We start from the raw sequence: 16,214 nt of genomic DNA on the forward strand, positions 1-16,214 counted from the left end.
TATAGATGTCTGTGTTGGTGCTCACACTTTTCCACTTATAAAAAATTTAGCTGAGGACTTCAGAAATGTTTAGAAGCTGTAAAAGTATTTGCAACATTCTGCTACCCTCAAGTTTTTAAATGGCTACAAGCTTCTGAGTATTTTTCTAAACTAGACTATAAAGCAAAAATGGTAGAAACATTTTTTCAATATGGAGAGAAACTTTCTGGGAAAATTAAATACTGTATTTTTATTTCTAGACCATCTGTCAATTAACAATTAATCAGCTTTGTATAATTTTCATATTAAATATAAATGGCAAGATACAAGCATGCAACGTTTGTCTTTTTTTTACTTTTGTTATATATATGCGATGCTTTGGATAATACAGTATTTTAGCTTTAATTAAAAAAACAAACACACAAATCAAAACCCAATACAGAGATTTCAACACACTCCTCCACTCCCTGTTATGAAATACAATTAACCAAATAACTACTCAAAATTTATTGTCTGAAATGGTTGAAGGTTGGAAGTATTAGAAACAAAAGACTGTTGGAAACAAATTTGTTAAATTATAATAAAAACAAAGCAATGAAAACTGGATTCATTTTCATAGGCAGTATCAGATATTCAAAAGCTCAACCTGCAAGCCCTTTCATAACATGACTGTTGTAAACATGTAAATGTCTTTCTGTCTTCTATATAACTTTAATCACAGCAAGCCAGAATTATGTAAAAAAACCACCAAGCAACTGCAAATGCAAAAATTAAACATAAGCTCAAATAAGATGTTTAAGGAAGAACAAATCCCCTACATCAAAGTAATTCAAGAGAAGCAATCAAAAGGTGAGGTAATAATTATAATGGCCTGATAAAAGAAAGGGAAAAGAAACTGCTTTGTGTTTCAAGAGAAAAGTTGGGTTTGTTGTTTTTTTTTTTTTTTAAGAAGGCTTGACATTGAAACCAGAAAGAAGCTGGAAAAGCTACTATTCTGACAGAAAAAAATCCTGCATGGCACAAGACATGTCTTGCCCTAGAACAGAACACTACTGGCCAAACAAATGTTTTTTTCTATTTCCTTAGGTGCTTTGTCACTAAAAGCAATAGCAAATCACAGCATTAAAAAAAATAAAAACCTGTAGTTTGACCACATATTGATTTCTCTTAGCCTTCTGTTGGGGGCTTTAACTTTCACAGTATCTGTGGCATAATGAACTTCACCCTCCAATTAAATTACTTTTCCTATTTAAAACAGGGTAGAAGCACCCTTGACTTTCAAATTGGAAAAAAACAGAAAACCAACAAACCCAAAACAAAATTCTTTTTCTCTATTTAAATACAACTATACTTGCTTAAACAGCCAAGTCGTGTATGAGTTACATCTAGTAGGAAAAAAAAATAATTTTCAGAAATGGTTTGAGTTGGAAGAGACCTTAAACATCACCTAGATCTCACCCCACGTTCCACTAGACCAGGCTGATCAAAGCCCCATCCAGCCTGGATTGAACACTTTCAGGGATCAGACATCCACAGCTTCTCTGGTAACCTGTTCCAGTGCCTCACCACCCTCACAGTAGAATTCTGTTTCCTATCTCTAATTTAAACCTACATTCTTACAGTTTAAAGCCATTTGCCCTTGTCCTATCACTATATGAAAAAATAAAATATCAACTATTAAATTATCACCTGCTTATAACTAGCTGAGAACACTGAAATATTAGAGGAATGTGGCTCCTGTTGAAGGGCTCCTTCCCATTCTGAAATTTCATTTGACAAAGCAAGTATGCATACCCTTGCTTTCTGACCTCCTATGTATATATATATATATATAATAAAAAAGCAGACTAGTAAGTCAAAAGCCTACATAAATGGCTTGAATTATCCAAGTGAAAGTCATCCCTTACTTTTCAACAGTCTATTGAACAATGAAAAAAATGAAAAGTAGGTAAATCTTCGAAGCACAAGCATTACATTACACTCCTTTTAAGATAAGCATGTGTTCTGGTTATAATGCTTTAAAAATACCAGAAATATTGGCATGGTAAAATATTCTACTTTCTTTCTGAATCCCTAATGAAGTGTGCTTGCATACAAGCCAAGTTTTATTAGATTAACTGTTGTGTCTATTGTCAGGGCAAGCTCAGCTCCTGACTTCTGTGTAACACAGGCTGGATAACAACACACTGGATCATCTGAAGGAAGCATTTCAAAGTTTACCCCATACTGCAGTCCTGTATTATCACAGCAACACAAGAAATCCTGCAAAATAATTTTATTCACTGATTAAACTCACAATGTCAAGTGACTAAAATAAGGAGAAATTATTTCAAGCTATACCTCACCCCAGAGAACAATTAACTATCAACATAAACATAAGATGAGCTCCTAAGGCAAACTTAATGACTGTTACTGCAAGTTTTACTGTCTTGACAGAGTAATGATATTTGATAGTATGCTCATGCAGATGCCACAAAATATATCTACTTATACACTGCCATGCTCTCTCTGGTCTACAGCTGTTTATCTCTACAGTAGGGATGAATTGCTGCCTAGATGATGTCAAAACAGCCCAGAAAGCTAAAGAGAGACAGTTCTGCCAGATGTGTGATGTTGTTGAATATTTATTTTCACATAAAAAGGTGCAGAGAAGTAAAATTTCATGTAGCAGGTTCTCTGCTATTTGTTCTTGAACAACCAGGAAATAGTACATCCAACCACTGTCAACTCTGGTGCAGCATCAAGAGACAGCTTGTCACACAAGGCACCTGTAAGAGCACAAATAGCATCCAAAGACAACCTGATGCAGCAAAAGCTGACAGAAGAAAGTTCCCAGCACAGGCTAATTCCAAGCCCTACCTGCATTGCTAATGCAACTGAAACTTTGTGGAGTCTGTCTGCAATACAAAGCTAGTTAATTGTTCTGCATGAAGTGTTACAGGGAATAGCTACTCTATACCTTGGTCTTGTGCTGGGGAAATAATGCAAAAATGATGTAGCATGGAGTAAATTTAAATTGGTTTGTTGAATATCAACACACTTTCTACAGATGGGTTCTGAACATGAATAAAATACATGACTGCCTCAAGTTTTGCCTTAAATATCTCCTTCCCACAGCATGCTACAGCCATAAAACCAAAGACAAGGGGTAGACTGGAAACTGGCAAAAGGAATGCTCTGTAAAGATGCTGACTGATGCTTGCAAGCTGCAGGTAACTCAAGCACAGTGGAGCAGAAAAATTAACAAAGCAATTGCTGAAGTCACCTACAGCCAGCTCAAAGCTGAACTCTGACCTGAGTTTTATGCTGTTTCTTTCCACCTATTCCTTCATAACCCTTTCTAAATCATGTTTTTGACAAGCTGTGGTGGAATTTTTGGAAACAGAAAATGTCACTTCAAAAGCACTTTGGTCTGTTAGTAATTTACTGCCCAATCCTATTCTGTAAAAGAAGAAATGAACTCTTTCTTGCGTACCTCTCCATCAACTTAATTTTGTTTTGTTTTTTTTTTTAAATACTGCTCATTTTTGACACACAGCAGCTCCTATAGGAACAGTTCCTTCAATGGCATATAGCAATTCAGATACAGAAGGTCAAAAACTCCAATTCCTTTTGCTCCACAAGGATACAGCTAGGCCTGTAGTGGTCATATAACAGTTAGCCAGAAAGAAATGCATATAAAATACAAAACCCCCCAAACTCCTTATAATATTCAAGTTTATTTACTTATTTTTAAACATGAAACTAAGTATGAAAAACAGTAAAAAAAAAAAAAAAAAAAAAAAAAAAGGTAGAAAGCAAGCAGGAAAGAACTCTCCTTTTAGTCCTTCATTCTTCCTTTGTTTCCCATCTAGCATTTGTTTTAAATAAAATAAAGAGGAGCTGGGGGAGAAACACTGTTTTCCTCACCAGATGTGCAGTCTTGCCTGTGTCATTTGCCTCAAAGTACTTTGCATAAAGGCAAAAATTGACTTCTATATGGAAAAGCTTCAGTAAGAACAGAACTGGCAGAGAGATGGAAGATGGGGAATTTGCCAAGTGTCAGATGGCCATCTTCAGGATCAGGACAGGCAACCAGGCAGCTACAGGACCTCTGCCTCTTGCCTAAGAAGGAATTTTTTGTATATCAAGCCTCAGACCAATGAAAAACATCACCCTTTTTCCAAAACATTTGGAGAATGATGGACATTTCAGTTGGGTGAAAAGTTTCTACCACAAACTTTTCATATTTGATTCATCAAGCTGACAATGCTGAAATAAGAATAATGTTTCTCATTCCCCCTTCCCTCTATTAACTGTCAGGTCTGAAAAATACCTACTTTATTTTTTTTCCTCAGAATTTCAGCAGGCCAGCTAGACAAAGCCACCTACTCAGCTTGGCTGACAACCTTGTGCATTGTAGCATAAAGTTAACAGTTTTTTAAGAGAGCAGACAACTCTGTTCTAGCCAGAGCTGTGGAAAGCTATCCAAGCTAGAACTTTTCAAAAGATTAAGTGTTTGGGTGCCTGGGACAGTATCTTCTGAAGGACAGAAAGAAGTACATCTAGTTATTGACCTCCACAACTCTTTAGTGTTACATGAAGCAAAGAAAAGAAGTTTTACAACGTTTACTATGAAGCCTTGAGCTAGCTTTGCAATAAAGTCATAGTGCAATTATAATAATAATAATTATATAATAATAATTGTGTGAACAGTTGTGCAAAGTGCTACATTAAGGACCACAACAGAAGAACAAATGATAACAATAAAGTTCTGCAAGTTTTGTGTGTAACTCACATAGGAGACTAGAACTTTGTAAACTGTGAAGACGGGAGCAAGTAGTTTAACAACCACAGGATTGTAGACTATTGATAAAGAAACAATTAAAAAATTTGTTATGTTACAATTTCATTGAAAAAAAGGCCAAAAAAAATTCATTTCAAAATAGCACAGACACAGAAGCTGGCATAAACATTCAAGCCAAGGTACATTCAACATTCAAGGTACACAGGGCACACTGTGGCAAATACAGAAGTCTGTGCTAAACATAAAATTTAAGTAACATATTGCAAGATAAACAGCAACAAACGTTTGCAAATTATGCCCTTCTCTATGTGAAAAGCTAAAAAAGAAAAAAAATCCCTAAAATTAAGCATACATAGAATCTGCAATACCTAAATTTGGACACAAACAGTCTTGTGTTTTCCTTAATGCTAAACAAGAATGATCAGTAAGACCACTTGTCCTAAGGTGACTAAGACAAAATACTCCATAAAACTACTTTCCTTCACATAATCTTTACTTTCTAGCCCTAATACTGCATATGTTCTCCATGCTTCCTAAGTGAATGGCAAGGGAGAAATCTAACACTGGTCCTATGACAGGAAATGACCTTTATCTTCAATTTCTGCCTTCAACGTGTCACAGTCCAAGAAAGGACTAAACAGGTCACTAGGTCCTCTAAGCACCTGCATCCATCACTTTATTTGCTAGTCAGGAAGCACTGAGCAGAAAAGCTTTGATCAGAAGCGAAAAAGTAAGTTTCTACAGCTTGAATGTATGGACTTTTCTTGTGAAAAAAACCAGCTGTGCCAATTTCATTACTGGAGGTCAGACCAGAGAAACTGACACAATGAAGTGAGACATTTCTATTGCCCTGAACTAAAAGGGACTACAAATACAAGTTCATTTACCTGATGCTAAACATGCTGCCTGTAATGTCAGGCAAACTGGAATAACTTCATAAAGATTCACCATATTGCTCATACTGGAGCAGTTTTGGAGAGACTTACATGACAGACCAAGATCAAGGCACCACTGCACTTGCTCTGGACAAATAAAGTAGCATTTGTTACCCTCTGCCTTGCCATAGACTTTCCTGACCAGCAAGTTGAACGTATTAAGCATAGAGAACAAAGACTAGGAAGGAAAAAACCTGGTATGGATGTAAGGAAGAAGGTTTAAAAAAAAAAAAAGCATATTAAAAGCATATTAAACACACTTTTTGTGTTTGCACTTGTATGTGTTTTAAATTACCTATGAGAGGACTTGAAGATTCTGGGAACAGAACAATTCTGGGTTACTGTAGAACACTGTTTAGTAAAATGTTACCATCCCAACATCTGGAAGTCTGATGTTCACAAGAAGGCTGCAGACTATTCTTTTGACCAATTTTGTTAGACTGTTGGTCTTAGCCTTTAAAACCAACTCAGACCTACATGCCAGCAAGGCCTTAAAAAGAAAAGGTTTTTTAGTCCCAATCAAGCAAATGATTTATTCAAATTCTATAAATAGTTACTTACCTATGTGTGTGTAACTAGCAACTAGAACATCTCCTGCAAACTCTGAAAGCCAATATCCTTGTCACTATGTGTATCACATGCTTACATCCTGTCACTAAACTTGCAAAATATGTTTTTTATTATATAATTTTAAAAGCTTTTTCAGTGAGAGTCAAAAGAGCCAACATTACCTTTGTGTTCATGACAGTCACTGAAATTAGAGCCAACATTTAAGAAATGCTCTCCCAGAAACTGGACTGCTGGCATGAAGAATTAAAACAGAACAACAAACCAAAACCAAAACCAAACAGTTTTAGTTAACTGAAGATCAGCTAATCTCAGAACATAAACCATCAAACAGTTTATCATTACCTACCACTTACCCTTCTCTCTCATTTCATATTACATTACTTAGGTAGTGCACATGCACTTGTTTTAAATAAAGGTTTTTGAGCATCAGAGTGAAACTACTCTACACTGCTCTGCCCAAAAAGAGTTTGGGCAGCAGTTTCAGCTGCCACAGACTGCAATTTTAGAAGTATCATACAGTATTTTTCAAAACATACTGTGTATCATTGATTAGGGAAATGAAATCAGTTCAACTGACTCAACTGTTTCCACTGTTGACTGTAAATCTGTGGCATTTTCAGGCTTGTTTTTGTTTCAAATCTCTGAAAGGTGTGGTAAAAGCAAAACAAAACAAAACACTACCAAACAACCAAAGAATAATGCAAGGCCAAAGTGTGTTCCTGTGAACTGAGAAACAGTTCAGCTGAGGACATCTTTCAGATACAGGAGATAGCTGAGTTTAATGGAAATGTGCACCTTACACTTTACAGAAGATTCTTTTAAGGCTTCCAAAAGGTGCTGAGGAAGCAGGAAGAAGAAACACCAGTGGGAGAAGGATAAGTGGCTGCTATTTTCTTCCAGATTTATCCAACTGCTCTGTGTGGCTAAGGGTAGTTGAAAACCGGATCTCAAGACTGAGAGGCCTTTTTTCCTGTTTAGGGGTCCCATTTGTGGAATGATCATGTGCCATCTTATGATATCACCTTGGAAGTGGCTTGGTTTTTCATGTGTGTGTTTTTGGAGATGTTGGGTACATGGGCTGTGCATTTTTGTTGTTTTTTTTTTATTGTTTCCATGTATCTATGTTTTTAGGTTGGGGTTCTTTTTTGTTTGGTTGTTTTGTTGTGGTTTTGTTCTTTGGTTTTTTTACACATCTATTTAAGTATAACATCATTTCACAGTAGAAATACAGACCTTGGTGGCTTGAAGTGATATAAAAACAAATCCTTACTTTTTACTACGAACACAGAATCAACTCTAATGCAAAGCTGAGTATAAACAAGACAGCACTCATGCTTATGTCACTATGTAAGCCAAGCACATTACTAACAACATCCATTTATTTAATACAGAATTTCCTTTGGCATTTTTAAATGCAATTTTATCTATTACCCTAAAGTGGGGTACATCACAGTGACACCAGATGAAGCATTAATTCTCATTTGTCTTCCAATTAACATCTATGTGTCTTTACAATATGGTTTGTAGGAACACAAGCCACAGTGCTCTCAAGTGACTATCTTGGGGTGCTTGTAATCTTAATGAATGTAGAGAATGAGGCAGCAAAGAAGTAAAGGTGTATTTCTATATTTCTTTTTCCTGATAATACAAAAAATTGTTAATAGATTCTTCTCTTTCCAGACTAGGCTTCAGAAAAAAACCCTGCCTTCCTGAACCAAGAAAGTGCTCATTTAATAGTGCATTAAAGCTCTACGTGAGGGTGAGGCTGAAATGAAAGTATCTTTAAAAACACAGAACTGAACTATAATAGGAAAAAAAAGCGTTAGTACAGCTATTTCAGACTTTTTTTTTTTTTACTAGTTTCATGTTTCAAGATTCCTCAACTACTTTCATTCCACTAAAGAATTCAAACCCCTTTTTCTTCTGATTGGAAAAAACAGTGAAAACGTGTGCATTTCCATTGAAGTTAACAAATGCTAAAACAAATAAAATCCTAGTAGAGGAGAAAGACATTTAGCGCTAGAGATAACTGCAGTTGTCACAGGGCTCAAAATTAAAATGTGTGTTTAGGTGATTTATTATTGTCTCTGGCCAACCTAGATCAAGATCCAAGAATGCTGAGTCCCACTTCTCGTCATGGATCAAAGATAATGACGCAGCCAAGGCAGATTGTGCGTAGGCATCACTGTGAAGCTGAAAGCTACGCATCTTGAGACTAAATTCACTTTTCCGTAGCCAAAGTGAAAGCACTGTTCTTTCCAGACCAAAAATGAGGTCTCTTTCAGAAATAAAGCACTGATTATCCTCTCTGGAACTGAACTGTCAAACAACCTTATATAACCTGGTTTAAACAGGACAGCAAATACAGAGAAATTCTTTAGACACAAACCTACTTTTTACCATGACTGCACAGTCATTCCAACTCCTATTTACAAGTAAAAAGGAGAAACTGGGACTAAGAAAAGAAGTATCTGATCTATATGCCAACTTGTTGATCTGTAACAAAAACTAACCCCTCATTGCCTCACTGGACTATAAACGCTGTAATGAAATAAAATTTTATCATGTTTCTTAGTGTATGAAACCTATTTTATTTTAACACTTAGCCATGCCAACCTCAATTTATACTGCTGGTAGATGAAAAGACATTCAATAAACTATCTACTGAATAACATGTAATAATTAGCTGTCAGTACTAAATAGGGAATTGGTGTCTTAATTACACAGGCCATAGGAAAGGTAGCTGAAAGATCTCAGAATTTCCATTCATTAGTGCCTAGCTAGCTGGGCAACAGTATTAACGATGTTAATTCCCTCAGAGTCTCAAGTGTAGTCAGTCAGGAAGAAAGTAATGCATGGAAAAGACTAGAAAAGCTGACAAATAGATCTGGCTGAGGTATGAGCTACCAGCACCTGGAGTCAGCTAATAAGATCCTTGTTCCATTATCCTGTCAGTGGAAGCAGAAATTTGAAGTAAAACAACAGGCAGTAACTGAACCAGTGGATTGTCAGAACAGTGCAGGAGCACGTGTTTTTGCAGGACTGTTTCAGTAGTGTTGCCAGGAACTCATCACAAGCGATAATATAAGAGACGCAATTACTAGAGCTATTTCCTGTGAATTTCCATCCACTAACATTCAGCAGGAACTAAAAAATACAAATTACTTGGTTTTTTTTCTCAGAATGAACAAGTACATTGCTACACAGTTTTAAAAGGATGGAGCACACCCACCAGAACTGCAGCGTAATTTCAGCAATGCTTTCACTGACTCATTATAGGGCCAGATACTCCCAAAGAAGTCTATAAATGCATGTCTCTCTCAAACCATGGTAATGGTGCCTTAAAATCTGACTATTTAATAGTTTGAGGCTTATGACAGTTCTGATGTTGAGCTTCTGCTTTAAAGCAGAACATACTTTTGTTTGTATGCTTCTTTCTTTAGGATTGCTGTATTTTTTTCTTTTTCTGTTGAAAACTAGGGAAATTCAGTGCTGCTGTTTTCCAACTCTTCAGGTTGTAGAATGCCTGTACCTAAAGCAGGAGCAATGTTTTCTACACAAGACACTGAAGGCAACTAAGCACAGCTAATTTCCTCTCAACTGACCATACACAGTTGCAGGATGCATGTCTAGTGTAACTGCAGCCCTCAATTAAACTTCAGTTCATGAAATATCTGGACCACAAACTCAGTGTGCATAAGCCTGTGCAGGCACATAGGAAAGTGGATGGGACAGACAGACCAACCCACTGCCATCCTGCTTTCTTACAAAACCAGATGTATCAGCATGTTTTCAAGGTCTCCTTCCTCCTGCCCACTCAGAAAAGAACTGATTACAAGGACAAAAGTGCTCTGAACCTCTTACTCCATATTGGTCACAGAAAACAGGCTAATAATAAAAAAAAATATACAGATATTATATACATCAACCCAGAACTCAGCATGTAAATTTAATTTCTTTACAGACACACACGCTTAGAAGGGAAAGGCAAAAAAAATGCAAATACCAAATCAGAGACTACCTACCTTCAATGTACAGGGGCTCAACGACATCATGATTTATCAGTTCGAAGTTCTCATGACCAATCCAGTGCTCCACATTTCTTTTCCTGCCCGTAAAGAAGTTGTCCACAACTGTAACCTCATGGCCATCCATCATTAGTTTGTCAGTAAGATGAGAACCCACAAACCCTGCTCCTCCAGTTATCTGCGTTAGGACAGTTGGTATAAATGTCTTTTTCTTTTTACAGAAACACTAGACAAAATCTACAAACACGAAGACAGAACAGCAGGTTTTGGATCTTTGTTTACTCCAGGGGAAACAACTCCATTTCCATGTATACTTTTTTCCAAGATTTACAGCTTTTAAAATTTTGAGAGACATACATGACATGTTTCATCACTGTCAGGCTAGAAGGTCAGCTACCTATTCACATCAACAAAATCTCTTTTTCAGATTACATTATTTTCCTTTTTTCCTTCAAATTGGATTGTGCTTTTTTGTGACAGCCAAATCTAAAAAGATTTGGAAAGGTAATAGGAGAAATTTCTGAAAATCCCATTTCTCAGAAAAAAAAAAAAAAGTATGACAGAATGCCAGTTTATTTTCATGCTAGATTTATCAGGCATGTCAAATCCAGTTTCTATCTGGTTTACTTGGAAGGCATGCTGGATGTTCTAAGTACTGTAAGTTTTCACCCAGGAAGGAGGAAGGGAATTCTCTGAAGACCTTCCATTTGAAATATCTGCTAAAACCAAAACAATTCTGTGTTTTAATGCATCCATAGCTTACATCATTCTGGCCTGAGGAGGTCAGTCAGTTGGATTAGATGATCTTTGCAGGTTTCCTTACAACTGAAAAAACTCTATTCTATACCATCAGCTCTGACATGCAGCATATTTGCCTGTCTTGAAACTCCAATGTTCTGCTGCAAAGAAACAAGCAGAAATAAAATATTCAAAACTCTGTACTCCTGTTTCATTGAAGAAACAAGAAAGTTCATTATTTTTTCCCTTTTTGCACCACAGACTTTAACAGTAAACAAGCAAACAAAAATCACTCATTCAGTACTGAAGGAGTCAGCACAATAAGCAGAACTTCAAGTTCCAGACACATCCAGACCTATCTACAGAAGTAATTATTTTCTCTGCATTTCATAAACTATTTTCAAGAACCAAGACTCGACAGACCACAATATTCAAAAAGTAAACTTGTAAAAGACCTGAGTGGTATCAGCTATATAATATATCTGCATAATCAAATTCACAGTTTGAAAGTGATTCAGCTGTTGATGTCCATTCTTCAGCTGTAGTGACAACTCACTAAACAATGAAAGGACAAGGTCAAATCAAGCAGGAATTGAATGAATGGATGGTGTACTGCAATGACCAAATGCTGTGTGGAAAAGGGTAAGATGGTTGAAGTTCTTTTACTTTGGGTTAGTCAAAGGCTAAACTTTTATTCTGTCCACTAACATGTCATCCATTGTTTTAAAAAGCAAGATTAGCAGACTTTTTTTAATAAGAAAAAAAGGAAAGTAAAAGGTTCACATTATGCTGCAATATAACATGAAGAAAAAAAGCACAAACCAATTCTGTCTGGAAAGAAGTTTCCAATTACCTTAAACCTGTAAGTAGTTTTTATGATGAACCTAAGTTGGCTTTATTAACATATCACTTCCATGGGTATTAGACAAAGAACTTAAGAAATTATTGAAAAAGGAGTTGAATTTCCCCTGGAAAAGTAAAAAAAAAAAAAAAAAAACAACTATGTAAATTATGTTTATCATTACTTGAGGCAACATTACAAAAAAGAAAAGATGATTTATCACTAAAGTTCTTTGTACAACCTTCCTGTAATTACTCATAAAAGCACCACTTCTAAATATTACTTCCTGCAAATCACAATGACATATTAATCTACATAATCTTAGTTGTACATTAATCATATCCGTATAAGAACTGGAGCACCAGCACTTGTGTGTGTCTTAGAAATTCTTTATTAAGAAAACATTAATGAAAATATTTAATTACTTAGTAGTGCACGTATGCTTGGTAACTTCAGCGCCTATTAAAAGGCACAAATACTACAGATAATTATCTTTACTAGAGGCACTTACAAATTTGTCTATTTATTACACATTTCTGCTGTCTGCAATCAGATTCAAAACATCTTATGCCCCATAAGCAAATGATATTTATTTTTTTGCTTTCTGCTTTTATCAGTTTACTCTATTCAATTCAGGAAAAACCCACCCAACAGACTGAACCCACGGCAACACTATCTTCCACAATAACAGCATTCCTCCTCCTGAATATGAAAGCCTGTGGCCTAGTCACTTCAGAGAACTCAGGAAACAGATAAATCGTGCACAAAAAGGTGAAGATATCTTTTTAATGAAAATGACAGGATATCTGGTCTCAGCTGAGATACCACCACTACTAGAAATCATCTCCAAAGAGATGCTGTCTAATAAAAAGTAACTGCCAGAACTGTTGTCTCATGAGAACAGTGCTGTGGGGATCTCCAGGCTGGAGCTGGAGATTGTGGTCAGAAAAAAAAAAAAAAAGTTAAATTAAGAATGAATTCTAGAAAAAGATGTAGTATTAAGAGAATACAAAGTAAAAATACACGATCTAGGAAAATTCACTTGGCTGGCCAATTCTTGAGAATTTTCAAGTATCATGCAATGTTTTTATGAGAACTTCAGCTACTCCAAAGAATATGGATTATTTCCCCTAGGATTATGGCACAACACTGCAACAGAAGGGAACTGCCTACATGGGTAGGAGCCCTATGAATGCCCATCTGAGTTGGCACAAAACCACTCAGAACAACCTGCCACTCTTTTTGGCCAGCTTTCTCTGTAGTCATTTAAACTCTACAAAATACATGGGGAACCAAAAAGCTATTCACCTCCAGGTCAGCTGAAAACACTCCTATTCCAACTACTTGCCATCTCTGTTGAAGCAACAGATTTCAACAGATTTCAGTGACAAAGTCTGGAAGTGAACATTAATAGCTCCACAGCTTCACTGGCACTTTTGTTGGAAGTACATTCTCACACAGAAAACATGACATTAAGGTTACTTTATATCCTTGCAATCACATGAGGTACACAATTTAGGAATTTTTACAATTAAACCTCTATTTTCCTCAGTTTATTTTCTATATTCAGCAGAGGCACTGGGAGCCTATAGGTCTCCCTCCTTAAGACTGTCCTAAAAAAGACAGAACATCACTGCAGAACGAAACTAATTTGGTAACACTTCGTGAAATTTTGCAATAGCAATGGAGATTATTATCTAACAATGCAGTAAAATAATTTTATCTGCATCTTTTCATTTTCTTCTTCAAGACTTTGAAGTCAAAGCAAACAAAAGCACCAGCAGGGTTTTGTTGTAGACTGCTTTCTACTACAGAAGCAGAAGTTCATACATCTCAAGTAGCTATACTTTCTCTGCCTTCAAAACACAGGGACAATTTCTCCCACCCAGACGAACAGAAACAAGGAAAAATCTAAGTCACAGATAACTTCAGAAGCATTTGTAGACAAAATTGGAAAGCTGATTTCCAGCACAATTCACTAAGTTTGGAATGCCCTGGACAACTACTTGTCCTGACTTAACCTGCCATCCTCTTCCATCCTCAACTGCTTATGATGCTTCAAAATAGCAGAAACCACAGAGAAGATACAAAGAGATGAACACTCCCTGCAGAGCAGCTTCTTTTCTAGCCTTATGACCAGATTTTGCCCAGTTTGGTCACACAATGCTCCTGTCAAGATGTGCTTAAAAAGTTTCTCAGTCTCTGTAACTCTAAGCCATCTGGAAGCACACACAAAGACTCTTTGGCAATGTGATCCTGGGAAATCACAGGGAAAAGCAGTTCAGTTGGCAAGCCAAACATCAAAACCAGAGTTCAGGTGTATTGTTCATATGCTGAGTTTGAGAACATCAACACAAATAAGTGAAGCAGCACCCTAAAACCTGTGCAACACATACAACATCCAAGGTAACTCCCTTCATCCCTTCTCTTTAATCCTACAAAACAGTTTACATTCCATGGAATTTTCTGTATTCCCCCAAAACAACCTCTGAGTAAACACAAACTTACCAAGATTCTTTTACGATCCTTTTCTGATAAAAATTTCACGGGTGGGTATTTCTGGGTGAAACTACAGAACATTTCAAAACAAAGAAGAAAAACTAAGTAAGTTTCAGCCTAGTTTCTTTCACATACCTTTCTTTGATCCATGAGAAACTACTCTGAAAACCTTCCATTCTTAAAAGTTCAGCTAAGAGTATATTTAGTTCTTTTATCTAAAAAAGAATCTGGGTCAACACAAAACAATGCCCATGTATGGTGAAATATCAAAATTCATCTGCAAAGAGTGCTTTTCAAATTTCTGCCTGATTTTTTACAATAAATCACTTGACTTTTATCTTTTGAGAGCAGAACTAGTGCCAGGCATGACATCACAACAGAATAAAACAATATAACATGAGCAGTGATTGGACTCCTTTTTTTTAAAGTTTGAAAAGGCAAACAACCCTCCTAAAAGTTCTGGAAAACAAAGCAAGTTTTGTTGACTTACCACATTTACTTCAAACACTTCTCACACTTGTTTCACATTGAAACTTACAACATAAAATTTTAATTCTCCTTAAAGTTTTACAAAAAACAAAATAAAGTTTACAATCAGAATGTTGAAAAAACACATTTTAAGATATTTCAACAATTTCTATAAGAGAGCTTATTTTGTATGAAAACCAATTTTAATTTTATTAGACATACTAGACTGCAATTTATTTGATGGTCTTCAAGCTAGTAATTAAATTTTTGCAGTTTCTTTACAAGAACTTAATCAAACTATAAATGTCATAAAATAAAATTATGTGATATATGAATCTTAAGTGCTTTCTCAAGCTCTTGATGCTTCAAACCTTAGAAGAACTTCTCTTCCCCCCGGCATGCATTCTGCATAAAGCAACAAAGTCCTCTGACAGAAGGTGTAAACTTTATTTATTTATTTCAGTAGTTAGGCTCTTGGCAATTTAATAGCTCAGGTTTTCCTTAATTAAATATCAATATGACACTGCACAAAAACTAAACTATGGTTACTCTTCTCATCCAATAAGTCCACAGCCCAGAGATAGCCTGGTGTACCATGCAGGAGCCAAAAATGGCAAAGAGTTACATTTTTTTCTGATTGAACTGACCCACAAGAGTGATCTTGAAGTACCTCCTCCTCTGCTTCTAACCTGCAGTACTGGCTCAACAGGAAGTCTTCAGCACCAGAGCACAGATGCTCCTGTACTTTATCCAATTTTCATCACAGCATGAAAGCTGCTTCCAGTTTCTTGGATAGGAGTAATACAGCAATGGAACCTTCCAATGTTAGCCACACAGGGAGACTAAAAAAGCCATCTACACTTGCCTTACATCACTATACAGGTCACTAACAATTTCTCTGATTTATGCTAAAGCAATGAAAGACAGCAGTGCACAAGCACAACACAGATATGTAAAACACATCCTGAGACAGAGAGGAAAATTCACTCATAACGAGATTTATGGAGTTCAAAGTAAGTTTAAGTGCCAAATAACTAGATGCAAGGCAAGTCTCTCTCCTCCCTTCTGAAGGCCACTATTTTAAGGTGGTAGTAATCCAGCCTGGAGTCATATTGCTGCCAAAAGGACTTCACAACCATTTTTATTCCTTCTATTACACCAGTAGCAGTTTATAGGCAGTGAGATAGAGTCTGGCTGCCAAACAATGATCTTTTGGAAACACAATAGTTTATCTTGACTTAATGCTTGCTTTGATGACTACATGCCAATGCTTTTGCTGTGCAAATTCTTAATAAAAACTTTATAGTTCCAGCTTCAGCTAAACAATCTCTTGTCATGAGACTAGCATAAAGGAATTCTTGTCTTTCCTG

At 36.2% G+C, this 16,214-nt stretch overlaps 1 protein-coding gene across 2 annotated transcripts in view; it reads right to left on the reverse strand.

Annotated features, from left to right (window-relative positions):
- The window catches only part of UXS1 (UDP-glucuronate decarboxylase 1), a 52,513-nt gene that overhangs the window by 19,289 nt on the left and 17,010 nt on the right, over positions 1 to 16,214 (reverse strand). The window contains exons 5-6 of one of the 2 annotated variants that reach the window (XM_056491520.1): positions 14,386 to 14,446; positions 10,296 to 10,476 (exon numbers count right to left, since the gene is read on the reverse strand). The exons of the other annotated variant lie outside the window; for it this stretch is intronic. Of the exons in view, the coding sequence (XP_056347495.1) occupies positions 10,296 to 10,476; positions 14,386 to 14,446 (242 nt within the window). The remainder of the gene's footprint in view (positions 1 to 10,295; positions 10,477 to 14,385; positions 14,447 to 16,214) is intronic. 2 annotated transcript variants of the gene reach the window in all.

Source organism: Oenanthe melanoleuca, chromosome 1 (assembly GCF_029582105.1).
Source record: "Oenanthe melanoleuca isolate GR-GAL-2019-014 chromosome 1, OMel1.0, whole genome shotgun sequence".
NCBI lineage: Eukaryota > Metazoa > Chordata > Aves > Passeriformes > Muscicapidae > Oenanthe > Oenanthe melanoleuca.